Source organism: Cupressus sempervirens, chromosome 6 (assembly GCF_028749045.1).
Source record: "Cupressus sempervirens isolate cs-2001-9-10 chromosome 6, ASM2874904v1, whole genome shotgun sequence".
In the NCBI taxonomy this organism is placed as follows: domain Eukaryota; kingdom Viridiplantae; phylum Streptophyta; class Pinopsida; order Cupressales; family Cupressaceae; genus Cupressus; species Cupressus sempervirens.
Genome location: NC_143123.1, coordinates 217,563,000 through 217,587,251, shown reverse-complemented (window position 1 = coordinate 217,587,251; position 24,252 = coordinate 217,563,000). Strand labels below are relative to the sequence as shown.

The following is a 24,252-nucleotide window of genomic DNA, read 5'->3' as shown; positions in this document are numbered from 1 at the left end:
TCCCTCGGGAGGCCAACATGCTATGTCCCCAGATGAGCCGTGCAAACAATTAGGCTCTCGGATAAACCGACGAGCACATACCTTTGGAGGAGTCGTATAGGCACGTAGTATTTTCTCATCTTAGTTAATTACCCATGAATTCATTTAGTTATTGCTTATTAGAAACTTCTTCACGTATACCTCGCTAGGAACATGACCCGGTGTAATGAGAGAATCTCCTCCACCAGTCCACCCTACACACCTATGCTTATCACACGATGAGTGCTCGTAGGCAATGTAGTTTCCCAACCCAACCCCAATGAACATAACTCAATCAACAAGCAATTAGGAGCTCGGGTCTCGCAAGAACCCTTCAAGTGCATTCTCACGTGCTTGTGTGGGGGCACACCAACTGCGTAATGATCATAAATAACAAGGGCTAGATGAGAAACATATAAAACACAAGTATAACAAAATCACTCAACTGGCCTATATTCAAGAGTATAGATTCTACTCAAATTCCAATGAACAATAAATCACCGAGCATCATGAACTCACTCAATCGACCTAAATCCAAGAGTATGGATTCTACACGAATCCCATTGTCCATGAAGGGGAAACATAACATGCAAGGACACATGGAATACAATCAATTTCCACCATCCAAGGAAACCATGCCAAAATCCCAACAAAATATGGGTGGCACACAAACCGAGACAAAAACAAAAAGATCGAAACTCAAAGTTCTCGGATAACAATGAAACTGAAACCTCAATTCAAGAATAGGGTCACAAGACCAAGGGTCAAATAAAATTCCCCAAAAAGGCTCAGATTCCCAATCTGGAAAATCTGGCAAAAGACAAATCCACAAAATCCACTATGGAAACATGAGTTTGGATTGGGAAATAAAATACTCCAGAATGTCCTATAACCATTCTGATTCCACGATTATCGTTAAGGCAATGGAACTCTAAATAAGCCAAACAAAGAAATGAGCAAAAACCGTAATGACACGCAAAATGAGACAAGGCCAAAACACCCAAAACTAAAACATCTTGGAATTCGATAGAATCGATGATCAGATCTACCCAACATGACACTTTTCAAATAAAATCAAGGACCTAAACACTTCACGGAAATCCAGCAGCACAACAGTGCCTAAACTCGCATTTCTAATCTCCTACGAAATAGAAATGCTCACCCCCATCCAACCGGGTGATATGAATGCGTAAAAACGGTGGGGAACACTAGTTCTCCACTCCCTAACATTTAGCAACATGAAACAAAAACTGAAACGAAGTAAAACCATTAAAACCAAAAAGCCCTACCTTGCAGCCAAGAGGGCAAAATGAGAAATTCCACCGTAAAATAACGAGGACGCTGAATCAAATGAAACCATCAGCAAAGCGGAGCAATCATGATACAAATCCAATGAGACTAACCTTGCAATGATCTGCCGAGCCAAACTCCCACAATGAGAAAAACACTAATTTCTCACAAGAGGATGTGGAGGAATTTTCTCCAAAACCATGAAATAACAAAGTAAGACATGAGAATAAACTCACTTTTTTTGGCCAATATATGCACTTTTGCAAAGTGACATATTAATTAGATTATTTCAATTAAATAATCTAATTGGCCCCCTTAACCCAAATTAAATTAAGTGATTCCAATTGAATTGGAATCCAACTACGACAAATTAGCCAACAATAAAATAAAGATTAAATCCAATAATTAAACCCTTGTAACCCATTAAATAACATATAATTTAGTCTTTTCCATGACCATTGCGGAATCCTAAATGCACAGATTTGCTGACGGGTCTAATCACATAATGCATTATGAATATGGATTTACCAATTACTAGAGGATTAAAATAACCATAAAGATACATCGCCCATATAGGGACGATATTGGCTCAAAGTGAAAGGTTTGATCAATAACTCCATGTGCCACTATCGGGGATATAAGTCCTACACAATAAATGAACACAATCAAGTGTAGATGCACAATAATAATAGCCAAAGCAAGAATTACGTGAAATCACGTAATTAAAGCATCTAACTAATTTCATTTGAATAGCCCATTTTGCATAAATTACCAAAATAAACAAGGTAAATATCTATAGCACATAACCAATGAATCCAACATGGACAATTCATTTCTAATTATTTAAGCATTTAATAATGGTTGTTAAACAACATAAATATGCACTTAAAACACAGAAGTGAATAAGGTCAAATACATGACTAACCACTGCTACAAGAACCTAGTCAAGTGTAGGAGGATAATAATACACAGTGCAATCTCTGCACACATCTCAGGGTAATCACGAAACAACATCATGATACAACATCAATCCTAATATCCATTGGCACAAACCTCGGTGAAACCATCTAACGCATCATAATCTCATAAATCAGCCATAAGCATAATCAATCCAACTGATACAATAACATAAATCTAATCACCCAAAAGGGTGTAGACCACTCATAAAGAAAGATCATCAAGGTTGCATCCATTAGGTTGACTTACAGAAATCAAATGGGAGAGGCACTACATCCAGTTCATTTGGAAACAAGTAGTGTTGGTTCCTTAATTATATCATTAAATCTTTTGGAGTGATGGTACAATGTTTGGCAGACTACTGCTCAATATTTGTGTATAAGCATTGCATAGGAAAATAATTGAGGAAAAAACTTTGCAAAACATTTAGATCACTATTAGTTGATACTCTGTGTGAGACAAAACATCTGTGATTTTATATTGAAAATATCAAATAGAACCATTATTGTTTGATCAAAACATATATTATTTTATGTTAAAATATCAAATAGAACCATTATTGTTTGATCAAAACATATATTATTTTATGTTAAAATATCAAATAGAACCATTATTGTTTGATCAAAACATATATTATTTTATGTTAAAATATCAAATAGAACCATTATTGTTTGATCTTAGAATAGAATAGAATAGAGGACTTTTGACTTCCATAAGGTCAAAAATGGCCTAGAAGACTTAGTGCCAAGAAAATAGACAGAAAGGTTTGGTAAAATTGCTAATTCATCCTTCTATATAATCTGTCTTGCATATGCAAAAAGTGAATATTCACATACAACAAAGCTATCAAAGGATGGCTTCAATCTATTGCATTTGCATACTAAATTTCGGAACATGAATTTGCTTCTCAGCTATGCCAATTAATATCTGATTTTGTGTTGTTCCTATCTAATTATTTATGGGTCGGCACACTTTTTTTCTAGTTTATATCTTTGGTTGTTTGATGTGTCATATAAACTCTAAAAACTTAATTAATTCTCTCTTATATGGTGGAGCTAACTGTTATTGCATGATTTTAAAGGATAATTGTTTTTTGATATTATAGCCATCTCCCAATAGTTTTATATAACTCATAGTAATATACATCATTTGTTGTCTTGATGCAATCATATGTTATTTAAACTTAAAAAAGAAGCTTTTTATGTGTCAACTTGAATAATTACTTGTGAATTTGAGATATGTTCTGTGGAGCCATTGATTGTTTGAATAATTTATCCCATTGTTGGCTCTTATTTTCCTTGTCTGCACTTTCAAGGGAACATCTTTTTCTTTGGACTTTCCCTTGGCCTGTTACATCAAGTTAACTTATTTTTTTCTACAGATGGCAGAACTGGCTAAAAATATTCGAGAAATGAAATCAGTTCTCTACGGGAATGGCGATGCAGAGCCAGTGCCAGAAGCCTGTGCTCAGCTGACTCAAGAGTTTTTCAAAGATAATACTTTAAGACTTTTTATTGTGTGTCTTCCAAAACTGAATCTGGAGGTATGATTAAGGGGCTCAACATCTTTATTATTCTACTAAGGTCATCTTGTTTTGAATGTTTGGGTGTAGTTTTTGCACTAAAATAGATGGTTGGAAATTTGAAAGTATTATAATGTAAATGCTAAAAGTTTGAAATTGGAAAAAGGAAATATCCTGGAAAAAAAAACTTATTGTTTTGTTATATAAAATTTGTAGCTTTCAATGTTATTACATTTCCTTGAGACAAGGATTTGTTTTTTTTTTCTGACAGGCACGCAAAGATGCAACTCAGGTTGTGGCAAATTTGCAGCGGCAACAAGTTCAATCACGGCTTATTGCTTGTAATTATTTAGAAGCTAATAAAGATCTTATGGACATTCTGGTCTTGGGGTGAGTATGTTTTTCACAGTGTAAGTATGTTCAAGGTTTGTACAACTTCTTGTTTTTGTAAGATAAAATTGTATGCAGCTGATAGTACACATGAAAGACATCAGTTATATAATTGGCATTCTATTTAGTGTTCAAAATTGCAATTTATTGCAGTTTGTTTCTGGTTTATACGGATCAGATTAATCATTTTGAGTTGGAAGGGATTTGGTTTTGTAATATAACATTTTGGCAATAAGTTGAAGTAGGTTTTGTCGTTTTAGCCATTCAAAGGTCCTCAAATTTCAAACTTCAACTATGAAGTCATTTCAAATTTCTTATTCTGGTCTGAATTCTCTGATCAATCATGTGAGTGATAAGAAACCTCCCTTAAGAAGCTTTTTGAATTCTTTGGGAAACAAATTTTGTCTCTTATAGTGAAATCGGATGAGGGGTTTATGACTCTGAATCATCAGGGTAAGCAATGTCAAAATATTAGAATATTATTTGATTTGAAATCACATCATAGTTTAAAAGCAAGATTAGAGGTCGTCGGAAGAAAGTTTGATTGTTCAGCTTGGCCAGATGTTGGATTGGGCGAATAGAGGCTCTCACAGCATTAGCAATAAAGTTTTTGGTAGCCATGTTTATTCATTGAGTTAAATTTTTGACAAAACAAGCTATTATAATCCTAAATACCATTGATACCAGTTAGTGGGTGTCTTGCATGAAGTGTAATACCTTTAAAACTCCAATTACCTCAGTTTAACACTTTAGAATTTAGTTTTATAAATGAAATGGCATGCACTATATTTTTCACCTTGGATGCTGCATACCAACAAATAGACTCTTATTGTAGGGCTGTCAGAAGAAAACATTGGCAATAGGTATAAGTTAAAATATATAGGTGCAACACCATGTCTAAGGATCAAGTAGAACAGCTCAAAGAATACACTAACATGTCGTATGAATGATTGAATGATTTTAATTTTTAATAACATCCGTGAAGCCAGAGAATCTTATGGAACCCTCTAAATCGCACACACCCGAGAATTGGGTGCCAAAACCTTAACCAATTTGTAACTTCCTCTTTAAATCTGATCTTCAACAGTGAATTTTGATCACTAGATTTGTTGTTCTGTTTAGCTCCGTTTCTTCAAATAAGTTACTTGGATTGTCCGCTTTTAAAATATCCACATAACTAGAATGGATGTCATTGTATGATGGGCACTCCATGTGTAACACCCCCTTTTTGTAAGTTTTTAGGATTTGCTGCAAATGTATTAACACTGCCTTGATATTTTATAAATGTTTTCCAAATGGTAGCTTCCTTGTATTTATATGAGGAATAAACCAAGAGAGGAGACATGTCCCATGCATGTCTATTCAACAATATGATTAATATATTTGAAAACTTATATATATATATATATCATTTTAATTAATTTCTCTTTGATCTCATAGGTTTATCCTACTAAAGCTACCAAAACATCAACACTCGCTCTTAGCTAGGGAGGATAAACACGACATGTACTACATTGGTTATATTAGGTATGGAAAATTTTATGATATCTTTGATCACAAGATATCCACCATTTTGATATTACACTTGAAATCATGAGTCTTGGTCTCCCAAAATATCGATATTCAATATTCACCAAGTACTCAAAAGTTTTTGTTATCACATCTGATATCAAGAGTATTGGTCTTCCAGAATACATGATATTCACCAATTACTCAAATAAATAAAAAATTGTTTGATATCACATCTGATATCAAGAGTATTGGCCTCCGTGAATATCAATGATATTCACCAAGTACTCAAAATAAGGTTTGATATCACATCTGATATCAAGAGTATTGGTCTCCTAGAATATCAATGATATTCACCAAGTACTCTTTGAGTAATGGCCTCCTAGAATGTTGAGATGCAAGACATTCACCATATACTCATTGTTTGCTCTCATAATACAAGTTATTGTAAGATTGCCACCTTACAACAACTTCTCCACATACAAGTGATGATCATCTAGAAGTCATCACTTCCTCATGATGTAGACAGGGGGTAGACCCATTAAAATCACATACTCGCGAGGAAGCAGAGTCCTCTTGACTACTACAATTGATCACCGGAGAATCCATCTCAACATGGTTTACTCCCTCTGAATCAATATGACTGAGATTACTCAAGGTTGACTGAATCATATTCTCTAGTTACTCCTTTAGACAAATGCGTCAAACTCGCTTGAACATCAATCTTTTAAGCTCTTTTAGCTTTGAAGAAGTGTCCAACTCCCTCAGAATTTGATATCAATCTCCTTTTTCTTGTAAGAACATTCTCAAACGAAAAGATCAAAGCAAATAACTCTTATAGTAATTATGGAAATACCAATATGAGATAGATAATAGATAATTATTCATAAGATATTTTCAATAATAGAAATAAGATAACATAATACTTCATTATTATATTCATTTGTATTATCTTTATCTCCATTGTTATTTAAATCCATAAGTAAATATGATTTGAAACAATATTTTAATTACGTATTCCATGAGTTTATTATAATTTTAAAACAATAGATTAATCATTATTTCATATATGTATATGTATATATATGTATATGTATATATGTATATGTGTGTGTGTGTGTAATTTTCCATATATTGATATCAGAAATTTAGATAATATATCTCACTATAATGTGAATAAAACTTTGAATACTATATCACATAAATTACCTCAATGCAATGCTATGAGATTTCTCGTCGACAAGTGGCAAGCACTTAATGTGTCTTCCCTTTTATCTTATGATGAATGCCAATTTAAATATTTGAAAATTCCTTCCAATATATGAATGAATTGTATATTTCTTATTCTCAATTTCGTTTAATTTAATGTGTAGGTATTTTCTGCCTTAAATCCTTATGTAAGGCCCGTTACCTTCAAGTATCCATATTTCTGAGTTCAGATCAGCATACAAATAAACAAAAATTCAATAGTTTCTATGTACTCTCTTGTTTGTCTCGTCTCTAATCAGATTGATAAAAATGTCAGAGCATTAGTAAATTACACGATCTTCATGTTTTGAAAATCATGATGATAACAACTGTGATATTCCTCAACCAAACCAACATAAACCTACATTCTCTCCACATTATTTGGTCCAATAACGACATATACTTGTAATCAATGTCATATCTCTAGAATTTCTACGAGGTGAAAAGGACCGACTTTTGCTTTTGAGCCACCTATTATCCAGACATGTAAGGTTCTGATTTATTCCATAAAATTTTAGCCCATTCCAGTATTTGTTTTGACTAAGGATTATCAGGAATTGATAATGGTGTTGTTGTACGGCTTCTCCATGTGGGTCTCCTTGGAGGTATTCTATGTTAATCTGACAGGGCCAATCATGCTTGTTGCAGACCTTAATGTTCACATGTCTTACATTACCCGATGGGATGCCAAGTATTCTTCTTGACATTTACTGCTTCTATTTCCCGGTCTCTTCCACATAGATACTTAATTCTTCTTTGCTTCAAGTCGATGGCCTTGAAACATTGGAGCTCTTAGATATTACCCCGCATCACGATGATGATATTGCATCCTTGGTGATTCACCATCAGTAATTGAGCCAACAACGATACCTATTCTGCAACATTCCCCGAGTGGCCTTCTGTAGACATCAGACAGAACATGGGTTGAATATGCACAATATCTCTAGCTTGACAATGTCTATGAGCTGGAGCCATATTAGATACAGATTGAAGGACATCTAACCTTGAAATTCCAATGCATGGAGACATTACAAACAATGATCTAATATTGGAATGTGATCAGAAATTGCTTGCCAAGAATAATAAAAAGAAAGTGACATTGACCTTCCCCTCATTGAGCATTTTCAAAAATTGGCTCGACATCACAATTAAGCACTGACTCGGCTACATTTAACCTGCAAGAAGTGTTGTAGAGATTTCGAGTCAACAATCAGAAATTGCCCCACATATCTTGCTAATTCCAATGACATCTGTGGTATACAATCTGAGATCAGTTCTTCTCTTCCATACATTCGCAATCGTGCTTTGATACCATCTAAGTTTTTAGGATCTGCTGCAAATGTATTAAACACTGCCATGATATTTGGTATGGGTTTTCCAAATGGCAGCGTACTTGTATTTTTATGAGGAATAAACCAAGAGAAGAGACATGTCCCATGCATGTCTATTCAACAATATGATTAATAGAATTGAAAACTTATATATATATATATATATACATATGTCTGTATACATACATATGTATCTATACATACATATATATCTATACATACATATATATATGTATGTATGTATGTATGTATGTATGTATACATACATACATACATACATACATATATATATGTATATCTGCTTAATTAATTTCTCTTTGATCTCATAGGTTTATCCTACTAAAGCTACCAAAACATCAACATTTTTCTGGGTCTTAACTAACAACTAGCATAACATAAAAATATGATTAATTTAATAAAGTGATCAGAAATTGCTTGCCAAGAATAATAAAAAGAAAGTGACATTGACCTTCCCCTCACTGAACATTTTCAAAAATTGGCTCAACATCACAATTAAGCACTGGCTTGGCTACATTTAGCTCGCAAGAAGTGTTGTAGAGATTTTGAGTCAACAATCAAAAATTGACCTACATAGCTTGCTAATTCCAATGACATCTGTGGTATACAATCTGAGATCAATTCTTCTCTTCCATACATTCACAGTCGTGCTTTGATACCATCTAAGTTTTTAGAATCTGCTGCAAATGTATTAAACACTACCATGATGTTTGGTATGTTTTTTTCCAAATGGTAGCATCCTTGTATTTTTATGAGGAATAAACTAAGAGAAGAGACATGTCCCATGCATGTCTATTCTACAATATGATTAATATAATTGAAAACTTATATATATATATATATATATATATATATATATATATATATATATATATATATACTTAATTAATTTCTCTTTGATCTCATAGGTTTATCCTACTAAAGCTATGGAGACATCAACATTTTTCTGGGTCTTAACTAACAGCTAGCATAACATAGTCTATTCAACAATATGATTAATATAATTGAAAACATATATATATATATATATATATATATATATATATTTGCTTAATTAATTTCTCTTTGATCTCATAGGGTTATCCTACTAAAGCTACTAACAACTAGCATAACATAAAAATACAGTTACTAATCCATATCTATGAGAAGACAATTATAATAGTCATGTTCATGTGAATGAGACTAATGGTTACAATTAGTTAAATGAAAATTTCATAACTAACAATAGTTGATAGCATCATCACTAAATCTAAATAAAGGATTTGAGTTTTACATACCCTAAATTCTGAAACCGGAATCCGCCTAGGGCAACATCTGCAAAACCTAGATTAATCCACATATACCACTTGATGCACAAATGGTTATACCACTATATCATAATGACAAATACCATTTAGGGCATCAAATGCCAATATATCATGACAACAAATACCATTTAGGGCATCAATTACTATTGTATCATCCCTTTTCTTTCTTTTGTTAACTATGGTAATAACATATAGTTAGAAGATACATTCATAATCATTATTCACATAAATGAAAAACAGAAATAACAACCATAAGACAAGCCTATCTCATGCCTTCACAAACATTTCATGTTCAAAATGGAAGATCAACTGATCTAATCGGTTACCATTTTCATGGACGAGGAAAACTGATTTTATTGAAGGAATTAACTAATTCAATGATATAAATCAATCTAACATATCTTCAACTTGTAATTTCAAGTATCGTAAATGTAAAATACCTATTACCAACAGATGTTGAATACATACCTTATGTTTTTCTTGTGCATATCTTGGCATCTGGTGTAGAGGGGAAACATTGTTAGGGGCTTAACCACCCAACCGCGGACCCTTAATATATCCCGACATAATCTCATCTAAGAAAGACCCTTCCTACCCGAAATTGACATGGAAACACCTTGCCCAGCCATTGAGCATCTTGGTACTTAATTTCACCACTCTACTTGACAACTGAGTATACTTGGACAATCATGAGATGACTCTTTTAAAAGTTGTGTTTGAGAATATTTTCAATCATAGAAATTCTGATCATATTGTATTCATCTTGCAAGGAACTACTGCTCTTCAACCATTATCTAAGGCTTCTTTGCCTTGGTGAGTCCTTGGAGTTCATCAATTCTTGAGATTCTTACACACGGTCTCATTATAAGCTTTTACAAAACCGGAGTACAAAGTACATTCGCATGTTAATAGTTCTCTACTCTTATCGTATAGGGTTTTCATAACATAAAAAGATTTACATGATATTAAGGCATGGTTTGGTGCATCACAGAGGTTGGGCTGGGCCATAGATTTTGGCCTCCTAGTAAAAGATATCTACGCAGGTATTGCATCCATGTTGGCCATACATAATGAAATAGTTTAACATACAATAACACAAATCCTTGATTCATGCATAAGAAAACATAACCTGTTCAGAAAGATGGAAAATCAAATCTCATTCGAGCTCCTCTAGTATGACATATGAATCTAGATGATGAGTGGTAATATGGTACGAGGTAGAGAGAGAATAGGCAAGGAAGGAAAAATAGGGATAGTGCTTGGCCTTGAAATTAGTTAAAACAAGAACATCGGTTTCAAGAATGTTTTAGAAATTCAAGTATTTAAAAGATGAATGCCAACTTGAAGATGGTCATCGCTCATTAAGAGGATTTATAAAGATTATATTTCTCCATGGTTCAAAACATATATATATATATATATATATATATATATATATATATATATATATATATATATATATATATATATATATATATATATGTCATTAAGTGTGGAAGATAAGCTGCAAAGAACATTTGATCAATAAGGATCCAGAAGTCAAGCCAGAACAGAGATCTAAATTTGCAAAGATAGTTGCTTCATAAATAAGGTCAAGTTGTTGTTACCTTCTAACCATTGTAGTAGTAAAGAAATCTCTTAACAGAGGTGACTTAATAGTCATATTGTAAATCCTCTAACAAGGTGACATTTCAAGATTAAAGTGTTTTAAGACCTAACCAGGCCACTCCTAATAGGGTGATCTAAATCCTCTAACAAGGTCATACTTAACAGTATGTATTGTAAACTTTAACAAGGTTGACTCCTAACAAGGTTCACTTTAAAAGAGTGAAAAATATTGTAACTAGTTGCATGGTGGTTTCCCCAAATCGAGTTTCCACATTAAATCTTGGTGTCATCTGTGTTCATGTTATTTGCTTTATGCTTTAAGTTCCTGCAACAAAGTTACCAAAGGTTAAAACAGATTAATAATCATAAGATTGCTTTGTTAACCGAGTGACAATACTATCTTAGTTATACCCGAGTTGGATAGTATTGCATTATTAGTGAGAAGTTTGATTTGACATCTAGGGACAGGGAATTAATTTTGTGGTAATTGATTCACCCTTCCCTCTTAGTTACTTCTGTCATTTCAAACACTTTGATCATATCAAAATCAGAGGGAGTTTTTGACTTCATGTAAACTTTTGGTATCATGTGTTTATTTGATCATATTAGAATCAGAGGGAGTTTTTGACTTCATATAAACTTTTGGTATCATGCATTTAACTACATGATTTAATGGGCCTACCCTTTGTGTACATCATGAGACAGTGACGACTTCCAAATGATTATCACTTGTATTTGCAGAAGTCATTGGAAGGTGATGATCTTACAATAACTTATGATATACATTTATGTAAATGTTGAAACAAATCATGATGAGCTATATCTTGTAAATCAACAAGTGTTAGATGTCATTCACTTGACAGTCTATGAGTTGTTTGTATGGATATATAATAGTTATTTGGTGAATATCATATGTTGATATTATGGAGGTCATTACCTTATTGAGTACTTGGGTGAATATCATGTGTTGATATTCTGTTGACCAATGCTCATGATATCAGATGTGATATTGAATCTTATTGAGTACTTGGTGAATGTCAAGTGTTGATATTTGGGAGACCAATACTCATGATATAAAACTTTATTGAGTACTTGGTGAATATCATATGTTGATATTATGTGGCCATTATTAGAGTATTTGGTGAATATCACATGTTGATATTCGGGAGGTGAAAACTCATGATATCAAAATGGTGAATACCATGAGTTGTTATTTTGTAGGCCATTGCTCAAACTTCAGAGTATTTGGTGAATATTATGTGTTAATATTTTGGAGTCCTATACTCATGATATTAAATGTGATATCAAAATGGTGGATATCTTCTGATTAAAGATATCCTAAAAATTTGTCACCCCTAATATTACCAATGGTGTAATATCTGTCTTGTGTTTATGCTTCCTAGCTAAGAGGGAGTGCTAATGTTTGGTAGCTTCAATTGGATAAACTGATGAGACTAAACTGAAGTTTTATATATATATATATATATATATATTTGTTTGTGTGTGATTAAATAATTATTTTTAATATTAATTTGAATAGACATGTCCATGTACCTTGAAGGGACATGTCTCACCATGTATCGTCCACAATATAAAAAGAGAGATCGCTGCCCTTAAAACACCCATACCAAAACATGGCAGTGCTTAGTACATTTGCAGCAATCCTCCAAAACCAACACATTTCTTATCATTAGACAATCTTATAGTAGTGATTAAGTTACAAGAAAACTTGAGAGATTGGATTGCTATAGGAGAAATGAGCTCTAAACTCAATGAAGACTTAAGAAATCGCTATTATATTTGTGTCTGTTGCATATTCCTACACTAACAACTTGTGATTTTCTCATAATTATGTACACATTAGTTAGAACATTGTATGTTTTGTATGCCTAGTTTCTATTGAACTATCATCCTATGACATTGTCATTTCTTTCTTGACATACACCTGCGTACTTCATGGGTGCCTCTGTTACCTTTTTACTGTTTTAGAAGCTGAGTTATCGTGATATTTCAACTTGCAAATTTCATTTATAATTGGGTTTCAACACGGATAGGGTGGAGTTCATGGCATTATATCTATTGCTTTATTTGCGGTTGAAGACATTGTCCATTGTTTTCTATAAAAGATAAATGAGATTCAGGATATATGTAAATGTATGTGGTAAAGCATTCAATTATATAATTCTTAGTCTAGAACTTCACCATGTATTTGAGAAATGTTTTTACAGAACGTGGAGGGAAGTTAAGTTTTTTCTATTTTATTATCTCCATCATATGTGGCTGTATTTGTAATTGTGTTCCAAGTCATTGGAAATTATGCCATCTTCCTATTTTATCACATTTTTTCACTGTGAGCATTTTACTATCTGATTTTTAAATAATTTTACATTATTTCTATTATATTGTATCTGTCAGATGTGATAGGGAAGCATTTGTAATTGTTTTCCAATGATTTTAACTCATCTTGTCCTTTCGTATTTTCCTATGTTGAGAACATTATATCAATTTTAACTTCTTTACAGATATGAGAACACTGACATTGCTTTGCACTATGGCTCAATGTTGAGAGAGTGTATACGGCATCAAAGTATTGCAAGGTATGTTTCTATTTCTTATGCATGTTAGAAATTCGTCTCCATATTGATAGTTCTTATGGTCTGGTTGTGAAGATTTTTAGTGGTGCTTTCAATCAATTTAACTTTGCCAACAAATATATGGATTGTGAATTTTTTTTTTTTCCTGTTTACTGAAATTGCTGTCGCCGAACTTTTCTGTCAGAAAATACTTTAGGTGTAGGAAGACATTATTCTTGGACAGTTTAAATAGAGGGCAACCTTGATTAGCTCCTTGATTTTATGGATATTTTGGACTCGTGTGATTTATGTACAAGCTCTAAATTATTTCCCATTATGCTCAACCATATTGTGATTCAGGTAATTGATCTGTAAAATAGCTGTGAAATAATAGTTACAAGTTATTGAACATCCTGAAGTGTGGACTTGTTCTATGCACTCGAAATATTTTAAATGGGCACTTACATGAGCTGATTTTTTCTTTTGTTTTTAGGTATGTTTTGGAGTCTGAAAACATGAAGAGGTTCTTCACCTACATACAGCTTCCAAATTTTGACATTGCATCAGATGCAGCAGCTACCTTCAAGGTCTAATATCATGTGCTGAGGATATGTTATTTTTCTACTTATTTAGTTTGCAGTCTTGCTGTATATTATATACAAAATATTCTCTGTTGATGTGTCTTGTTATATTTCACATTATGCAGCTATCGATAGGCATGGTAATTTTATACTTTTCTAGTTGCTAGATAAATAGGTGTTAGGGGGTCCTCACCCAAAAAAGGCAGGCCAGGTATTGTAAAGTTTTGCGGACACAATATATTGACTCAGCAGGCTGTTTTAACAATCACCACAAAGAATGGAACCAAATTTTTTATTCAAAGCAATACCCATCAAAAATTACAACTATAATCTTTACAGTGCATAAACTCAACTAGTGGAATAGAACACAAGAAAGACGTGCATGGTCCCCAATGAATCTTGATAGTTTCCCATGCTTGATCCTTTGAACACAATTTCTGACCTGAAACCATGTTACACTCCTATATAATATGTTTTATATTAGGCATTTGCCTGCACTTTTCTATGGGAAGTTCTTAATTACCTACCTTATTAATATGTTTATGAGAAGTTCTTAATAACCTCCCTTATAAATATGTTTACTTACATAGCTTATTAATGTGATATTCAGTTGTATGATCATCTCTGACAGCGAGCCTGTGCTTGAACTTTCCTTAGAGCAATAGTAACTCTTGTGGCAAGATGCTTGTTGGGGAAGGCATTGGCTGCAGTTGAGTCCTTCAGCTTCTATCTTGTAAAAAGATTGAATCATTAGGGTCTATTTACTGCTCATACTTGACCAAACGTACTGACATCTTTTTCTAAGATTCCACATCTGCATCCAATTCCATTGCTTTGGCTTTTGAGAATGCTCCAGTGTCAGTAGTAATTGAATATGCATCACTTGAATCTGTGGTCTCACATAAACACAATATATGACATTAAAGTATTAAGGTGAATAGTCACGACTATTCACAATTACTACCCCTTCGGAGTCACAGCCCTTTGAAAGAGATGTAACCTTTCATGATTGTCACTCTTTGAAAGGGTCAAAAGTTAAAACCCTTCATAACCTTTAGTTTTTGAGGAGTCACTTATTTTCTTTTCTCATCCTTATTTTCTTTTCCATTGATTCTTTCTTGATTCTTTCAAAGATTCAGAATTTTTTCAGAAATAAAATATTTATTTTGCTGGGGATTTAATTTTCTATTCATTGGGTGATTTTCATACTGTAAATTATTTTTGAAATATAATATCATTGCCTTATTATATTGACTGCTTTCTCTAATATTGGCAATATTATTAATGAGGCGGATGTTATATTTGCTTTGGTGGGGGCCGCTCAATTTAGTGACAATCATTCTTGATAAATAAAGTCTATTGCGCAGAATTGAGCAGGCTTTCTCTAATATTTCATCAGGGGATTTATTAATAAAAGAATGTCATTGGTTAATTAATTGTTGGGGCTTCATTGTGAAGGTTTTGGCAATTATATGAAGTGAATGTTTGTGGGTGGCCTGATTAAAGTTGGATGACTTATCGGCAAATTCATTTTGAGAAAGAGAAGGTCCAAAGCTAATCACGTCCCAGTTATCAGAGGCTTCAAATCCCTTCTTTTTATCTGCATTACTAGAGCCATGTTGGATGGTTGGGGTTCTGAATATTATCTAGCAAACAAGACAGCGTATGCATAATTGAGAACTGATCAAACTAGACTAAAATGTAATGTTTGGAGACTTATATCTGATTGCAGGCTGTTAATATCTCCCTGTCTGATCTGGAGGTATTTTCTGGAAGCAATTTTGGTGTCCCACATCCAACCAAAATGCACAGCAGCACTTGGATGCCACCAGGAAACCATGCACACATGCCTACACTGAGGACACATGATCTGGGTCTGCATATTCAAGTCATTTGTATGGGGTAATCGGGTGCAGAAGTGACTAGCCTTTCTCAGCATTTTAAGCTCCATAAGTAGTTTGAATGTATTTGAAAGAGGTCTGTTAAATTATGTCTGACAAGTCGTTCTATATATCCATCCCTCCCTTGTAATTTCTGATTGAGAAATAATAATGCTAAATACAAATAGACTGGTCATCTGTCAAATGTTTGATGAGATGGCCATAAGTCATAATTAAGATCCTAATTGTAGTTGCTGTCTAAATATTTGTCTTATTATCTGCTCACGTGTTTTGTCAAGAGGAGACGTCATATCAGACTGGGACGTGAAGTGATTGTAGATTTATCTGCATTCAAATAAGTGTTTAAATTGTTTAAGTTTGCACATGTTTGACTTAATATCTACACAAGAAATTTGTGTTTTGTAATGTGTGGGTAGTTCCCCATAGTCTTGGGTTCGAATATGAGGGCCTGTTTCTTAGGATGCACCGGTTCTGAGGGCGAGTAGGTGCATCCCCAGGGGATTAGTCTCTCCCCAGCTCACCTAAGGTTATTTGGCGCTGGGCTGGGTCACGGGGACACCCCTGGGTTAAAAAATGTGTTCTTTTTGGCTCAAGAACACAGAAAATTCAGAACAGACCTTACACACCAACTGTTTGACAAAATGCATATGAGACAACCTGAAAATTTAAGATCTGAGTAGGAAAGGCATCTTACACGTAATCATCATTTCTTGCCCAGTATTGCTCATGGGTTCAGTAGTTGTCATGGCATGTCCTGCATTACTCTCTGGTTGAGGCATTTAGGGAACCACAATTTAAATTGGGCTGGTCCAACCCACTGCTTAGATATTTGTGACTCAGGATGGTACTGGAGACAGATTCAAGCTCCAGGTAGATTTATTGGAAGATGTGATTGTGATATGAGATCTTTATCTATGTTTAATGCCTCGATGGATCATGAATGCATAATGAAAACCTCCTTGGGGCTTATAAGTACTTTGAAAAAACTGTGATGAAATTTTATTTATTTTGAATATGGCCTGGCATCATGATGCTATATTTATCATTTTATGTTTAAATTAGAACAATGAAAGGATGATGGTCACATAAGCTTAGTATATATTTTATTGAACCTATTCACGGAACCCCCTCGTTGGAGTTGGGTCAAACTGGTCGAGTGAAGTAAAGGAGGATCTTAATTAATGTTGTAAACTAAAGACATTAGTGGTCTATTATGCAGACTTCACATTGCTATCAGAGCATTTATTGTGCTTTCTTTTTTTTCTTAATTTTGCAATGAAATAATTTTAGTGTTCTATTTTTTTCTCTGGCCTGGTTAATTTTCGTTATTGGGAATATGTTATTTTTAGATAAGCTGATTGTCTGTGAGTTTCAAATGTTGCAATGCTTGGCAGACATTATGATTTGCATGATGCAGCTTTTTTAATACATTTCTAAAATTAGTCTTTTTTCTAAGCTGATCAAATGTCTTACTGTAGGCATTGTGTTTTGCAGGAACTTTTGACAAGACATAAGGCTACAGTAGCTGATTTCCTAAATAAGAATTATGATTGGGTATGTTTACTTCATTTACCTCTCTCGAACATTTGTATGTATGCAGTTTGAATTGGTTGTTTATTTTTTACAGTAAGTAGGTTTTGTGTTTGCAATGCAATTGGTATGTTAAGTTTCTGAAATAATCTGCATATACTATTTGTATTCCGACGTTTCAAGCCTTTCTAACAGATTCACCAACGCGGAATGACCTCAGCGCAACTAAACTTAAGTTGGGTGTGTGTCTGTGTACACCATAGAAAGAGTTTTACCTTAGAAAATATAAGGGAGCAAAATAGTATGGCAATGGATATATACACCCTTTGGTATTTTAGGAGTCAGTGTTTGCCATAGTTGACCCATTAATATTTAATACATCTCTGAGGCTGTCTTTATTCAAACGCTTGCAACTATCTTGCACAAACAGCATAAATTACTCCAAACATTTAAGGAGTTAAGTGAAAAAAATAGGTTGTTAAATTAAATTCTTTAGTAAACACATACTACCATGAATAATTGCTCTCTCATAATAATTCATTTTGAGTCACACATTAGTACAATGTAGTAATATCATGTGCAAGGGAAAGGCCATTCTTAACAGAATTAATCATTTTCTGAGATTTATTGCATTTACGCCTCTTTTGTGTATGAACTTGTAGTATTCGTAGTGGTTGCCATAGGCTGAGTTAATTCCTTGTAGCAATCACTCATTCTATGCCAACTTATTTTTTCTCTTCAATCAGAATTGATTTGGGCTCACAGAAAAGTACATTTTAATATTATATTTTTAAACTTGAAAGGAAAGTCCATTCCTAATAGGATCCTTTATTATTTGAGATTAGCATATGGCTGCTTGTCCTGAGGACAATCTGCATTGACAAATTTGAATTATTCATGAACTCGTGAGATTTAAGACTTTGATCACAGCTGAAAGTTTTATCTTTTAAACTGCAAATCTTGGATTTGTTACCTTCCAATCAAACACTAGATATTGGTTACAAAAGGGCTGGTAGATAGGATTGAAGTTGGCATGATCGGTGGCACTTGTTCCATATTTCAGATTATTCATCAAGCACTGGCTTCAAACCACAGGGGAAGTTCAAACTTATTGCTCAGAAGTAGGTTGTATTATTTGTTTCCTATTTGAAATATTGGATAGAATGTATATCAAAGAGAATTGGAGATTCGCTTGTTTTAAATTTCATGATTTCTGATAATACAGTTCTCTTAAAATTCATTATGTCAATATTTGTGCGGATTAATATCTAGATCAACCATTGTCAGGCATTATTATTAGCATGGAATTTTCATCACATTTAGTCTTAGCAGTGTACTCAGAATATACAATTTTTGTCTGCTGTCATTCTTATTTCACCTCTCTAATTTCTCAGATTCTACCCCATCTCATAAAATGACTTGTATTGCAACTCCTCATGGATTTCTTTTTTCCTGCTATTGTCATATCTTTCTTTTTGGTCTCCAGCTTTGAAAGCATTATTTTCCCCAGTTCCTTATCTCTACCAGTTCTACTACATCTGTCTTTGTTGTCCAGGCAGGAACCATCTCCTCTCCACAGGTATAGGCAGTCTAAATCTATGTACTTTTAAGAAGAAACTAATTAATTTTTAGTCCACATCAAGTTATTTGACGAATCTAGTTTCTGAAATGATAATTTATTGATTGAATGAGCAATTACAAAGGAGATGAGATCCCCTTTAAATAAAGAAATAAACAAACTATCTGACTGACTAGAACAGTTGACAAGACACATCCAGAAGCTATGTTGCATGGGTACGCATACCCATGTACCAGTTACTAAGTGGAAAGCACCATAGCTAAGTACCTTGATTAAGATTTCTGATTTTCGTTTTGGATTTTTGTTTGTGTATCAGCTTGTTGTTTATCAAGCTTAATTCACTACATAATCAATTTGTAACTTTGATACAATACTGATTAACAGTTAACTTTATTACTGCTTAAGTCAAAAGTTTATCATTTGCATTATGTCATTGTTATATGATTTATGATCTTCTTGTTCATGTTTAAATGCTGCCTTCTCTGTTATGCATCTAAACATTTAGCATATATTATTATTACAAACATGGTGCAAATTTGAAACTGAAAACAGTACATTATATCTGCAAACTTTATCACTATTCTTGTTCTGAAAATCCATTGTCATTATATCAAAAAAAATTGACATGCTCAAGTAGCCCTTCCCCTATTTTGAAAAATGGCTGTACCCATACGCATACCCAAGAAAGTAAAAGTCAGAAACCCTGGTTTTTTGTGAAAAAAATAAGAAAACCCTCATTTTTTTTTGTGGAAAAAAATCAGAAAACCCCTCCATGATTTTTTGTGAGAAAAAAACCCTCCAGCAGAGAAAGAATCCACAACGAAGATGAAGGCTCTTTAAATAAGAAAACATACTAGACTGTAATTAACTAGATACATTATGTCACCAGGTACACCTGAAGATACATTATGTGATCAGATACATAAAAGTGACTTAAATGAGCATTATAAGGTAAATAATTTAATATCTTCTTTTCAGGATCATTTTAAAGGTTTACTATTGGGTATGAAGAAACTTTGATATTACAGAGCCTGAGAGATGACAGGTGACTCAACTCAACTTCGGGACTCTCCCAACCAAATTGAATCATGGATTTTATCAGACGATTCAAATATAGTCAAGATATATGGATCAGCGGTTCCTTGTGAAAGCTATCCTTTTTATGCACCTCAAAAGTAATCGCATTTACATATTTTTCTTATGTTGGTTGAAAAATTTAAACATGGAAATAAACCCCCAACTTCTGCACGTTATTGTAGCTTAACCATTTATATCATGAATTTAAAACTATTAGTATATCATGTTTTCTAAACCAGCAATCACCCTCATATAAATGAATTTAAATATATAATATTTGCAAAAGAGATTACAGAAAGGGTATCTCCAAAATCAAAACCAAAATTAAACTTAAGATTCAAGACACAAATTTTTAGGCCCTATGCTGGTGCACTGCTCACCCAACTTGCATTCCTGCTTTCGTTTTCTGTTTTTCGTATTTTCCATTTTTATCCAAAAACCAATTTGAAAGCATGTCAGAGGCTGCTGTTAGATTTTTGAAAGCAGCTGGAAATTACTGGGATGTCTAGGAAGTCCACTGGCTGGAAATGCTTCCTGGTTCCAACCCTCTGGTTGTTTCTTCCCAGAAACATTTTTGGTGGATGCAAATACATTTGCAGTAAAAAATGGTGAATTTACCCCGAGATAAACTGTAAGTGAAGCAGAAAGTCTATGTTCACATGCAAATAGGAGGATTATAGAATGCTATTTCATTCCATCTATCGACACTTACAAGTAATTATTTATTTAGTCAGTAAGGAGCATCCAGAAGGAGGTGATGTATCATTTCAAATTCCGGATGACATACAAATAAAAAGCATTTTATTCTGTTTTCTTTTTAAATAAAAACATGAAGTCACTAGTCTTAAGTTTGGAAGGATTTTTCACTCTAGCAAAGAGGAAAGCTTTGCTTATTCATGTCTTTTTTTACCAAATCTTATGGGGTGCAATGAAGAATGAATGATGATTTATCAGCAGCTGGTAGCTGTAGGATATCAGGGAAATCAGGATTGGTGTTAGATGCATTATAAACATTCTCTAAAAGTGGGAAGTGGATAAAATGGAGTCAAGTTTAACATAGTATTCATTGAGGGTTACAGAGATGTTTTAAGGATCATTGGCCTAAATGTTATTTTATATGTCAAACAAAAAATTAAGATTATCTTGCAAATTGGGATACATTGTTTTTCAATATAAAATTAATGCAACTGTTTACCTGTTGTAATTTCTAATATGTGTTTTCAAATGTAGTTTTTTGCTGAGTATAATTCAAAACTGCTGGAGTCTGAAAATTACATCACAAGGCGTCAAGCTGTGAAGGTATGCAATAATAAACATGAATTTCTTTCTTGTAATGTTGATGACCATTCTTTTTTCTGATGTTTTTAAGAGCGTGTATATATTTCATGTCTTCACTTGCAGCTTCTTGGTGATGTTCTACTGGATCGTTCCAATGTTTCAGTTATGATGCGTTATGTGAGCTCAAAAGACAATTTGCGGATCATGATGAACCTCCTCAGGGTATGTAATCTTTTCTCAATGGTAAACATGCATTTTTAATCTGGTTGGAAATGTCAGATAAAATCGCATCAGGATGAACTTAAAAAGCATTCTGCCCATTGGTGTAGCACATAATTGCCTGTCATTTGTATGATTTGTTTTGACTTTGTACTTAATGGTGTGATGATTCAGAGTTGTCCTAAGCTGGACAATATTCCATCTCCATGAATACTTGATAAATGTTGTTTATCTTAGTTCATTATTTTCTTTTACTTAGCCCACTGCTATAGGAGTAATTAAAAGTGGACGCTGCAAATATTGTTATTTGATTCTAAATGTTTGTTATCTTGTTAACTGCTCTTATCCAAGAAATACTTTTAACAATACAAAAGAAAATGATGGGTTTGTTCAGTGGCTTTCGTTAGGGCACTTTCAGATCATGACTATGTCAGATTTAGTGAACAATTGCCTCATCATTAACATTGTAATTAATTTTCTAAGTACAGAGGAGAGATTGGTGCCCTGAAGTACTAAGCCTCTAGGGACTGTCCTTTTGGCCTTTAAATAATCAATAATTGTTGATGTCTTTCTTTGTAGAGCCATTTTTTGTGCTATGATTTATTTTAAAATACCCTTTGTCTTCCAGACTTCTGGTAGCTGTAGTTTTAACACATAATCTTGAGCACATTTATCTTTATGCATATCTATTCTTGTATGCCAAATTGCCTAAAATTCTAGGAGGCAGGACACTGTTGCATGAATAATTTGACCTTTCTGAGAATAATTTGATAATAGCTAAATCTACGTCTAATGTGAACTCCTGCTCCCCCTTAAGTGTATTCTACAAATTCCTAATATATCTTTCCAACAGCGGCTGAGAATAATTTGATAATTTGTCATGTCTCTTTTGACCTTGCTGAGATTAATTTGATAATAGCTAGCAATATGTGTAGAGCACCAATCAGATTCCACAAATTGCAAGCAGTTTGTAATTTTCTGCTCCACTGACCATTTTGTACTTGTGGATAGTAGTAATTTATTACCTTCAATGCTAAATGAAAACCTAGTTCTTGCCTTTCATATTGCCTTTGATGTACAAAATTATAGTGATATAGTCTTGTTCTTACAGGAATCTAGCAAGAACATCCAAATTGAAGCCTTCCACGTGTTCAAGGTACTGTTACAGGGTGGTTATTTGGCTCAAGTTCCTGATATTTCTTTTGATTATAAGGAAACGGTTGTTTTAATACAGACTGCTTGTGTTTACAAGAATAGCAGTTGGTTTCACATTTAATTCCAGGTGCTGCAGAAACTCATTTTTTTTGTTTTTGTGTAGGTCTTTGTAGCCAATCAAAATAAGCCATCTGAAATTGTGAGCATTCTTATTACCAATCGGAGTAAGCTACTTCGCTTTTTCAGTGATTTCAAGACTGAAAAAGGTTTGTGTATTTATTTTTTTATCTTACATGTTCCATGTAAAATGATGTTAGCTATCTCATCTTAATTTAACAGAATAAGCTGTAAAGTGGTACAATAAGAACAGTTAATTAGCTAAATGGACTCCCTTGTTGATTTTGCAGAGGATGCACAATTTGATCAAGACAAGGCTCAGGTCGTAAAGGAGATAGCTGCGTTGGAGCCAAAGTAGTGGCCTTAATCTTCCATGTACATGATGACTGTGTGATCACTGATATCTGATGTTTTAATTGATCTGCCATCCTTGGCATGATCAACAACAATGCACTTGTAGATTAGGAGAAATGTTTGCATCATATTCCAATGATCGTGGCATAGGATAAAGTTTCAGAAGTAAGCAAATATGTAGGCATTTTCAGACCTCCGGAGTTCATAATAAGGGGAACTCTCCCTCGTAATTTTTGCTTCTATACTTTTAACAGCATTACTATTTGTATTTATCTCAATAATTTGACTTCCACCATATTCTGGTACTATGCAATGTTTACTTCGATGGCCAAAGCTGTAGCATCCATTTTTTTAATTTAGGTAATTAAATATCCTTTTTTTTTGTGTGGATCTCCTTTCGTTCACAATGCCTTGATGTAAACCAAATCTTATGGATTTGGAACAATTCTAGTGTGGTTCTTGAGAGATTTTTATTTCAGTAGTACAATTTTTGTAGCACTATTCCACGGAATTATGGTACCAATTCAATTAAATCAACAAAAGCAGTAGACATTTGTTTATTGCAACAGTGCTACCTGTGTTATGGCTACAGAAGTGAGCTGTCTTTTTTTTGGGCTCTCGAAATTGAGATACAGAAGAAACAACATACATTAGACATTTACTAATTTTTTTTATCTATATCGATATCTG

At 33.5% G+C, this 24,252-nt stretch overlaps 1 protein-coding gene across 1 annotated transcript in view; it reads left to right on the top strand.

Annotated features, from left to right (window-relative positions):
• The window catches only part of LOC149552045 (putative MO25-like protein At5g47540), a 28,544-nt gene extending 4,687 nt beyond the window's left edge, over positions 1-23,857 (top strand). Inside the window, exons 2-11 of the mRNA XM_089787519.1 lie at positions 3,647-3,808; positions 4,059-4,177; positions 13,721-13,795; positions 14,265-14,358; positions 17,748-17,807; positions 21,670-21,738; positions 21,841-21,939; positions 23,048-23,092; positions 23,255-23,357; positions 23,499-23,857. Of these exons, the coding sequence (XP_089643645.1) occupies positions 3,647-3,808; positions 4,059-4,177; positions 13,721-13,795; positions 14,265-14,358; positions 17,748-17,807; positions 21,670-21,738; positions 21,841-21,939; positions 23,048-23,092; positions 23,255-23,357; positions 23,499-23,566 (894 nt within the window). The 3' untranslated portion in view covers positions 23,567-23,857. The remainder of the gene's footprint in view (positions 1-3,646; positions 3,809-4,058; positions 4,178-13,720; positions 13,796-14,264; positions 14,359-17,747; positions 17,808-21,669; positions 21,739-21,840; positions 21,940-23,047; positions 23,093-23,254; positions 23,358-23,498) is intronic.
• The last annotated feature ends 395 nt before the right edge of the window (positions 23,858-24,252 follow it).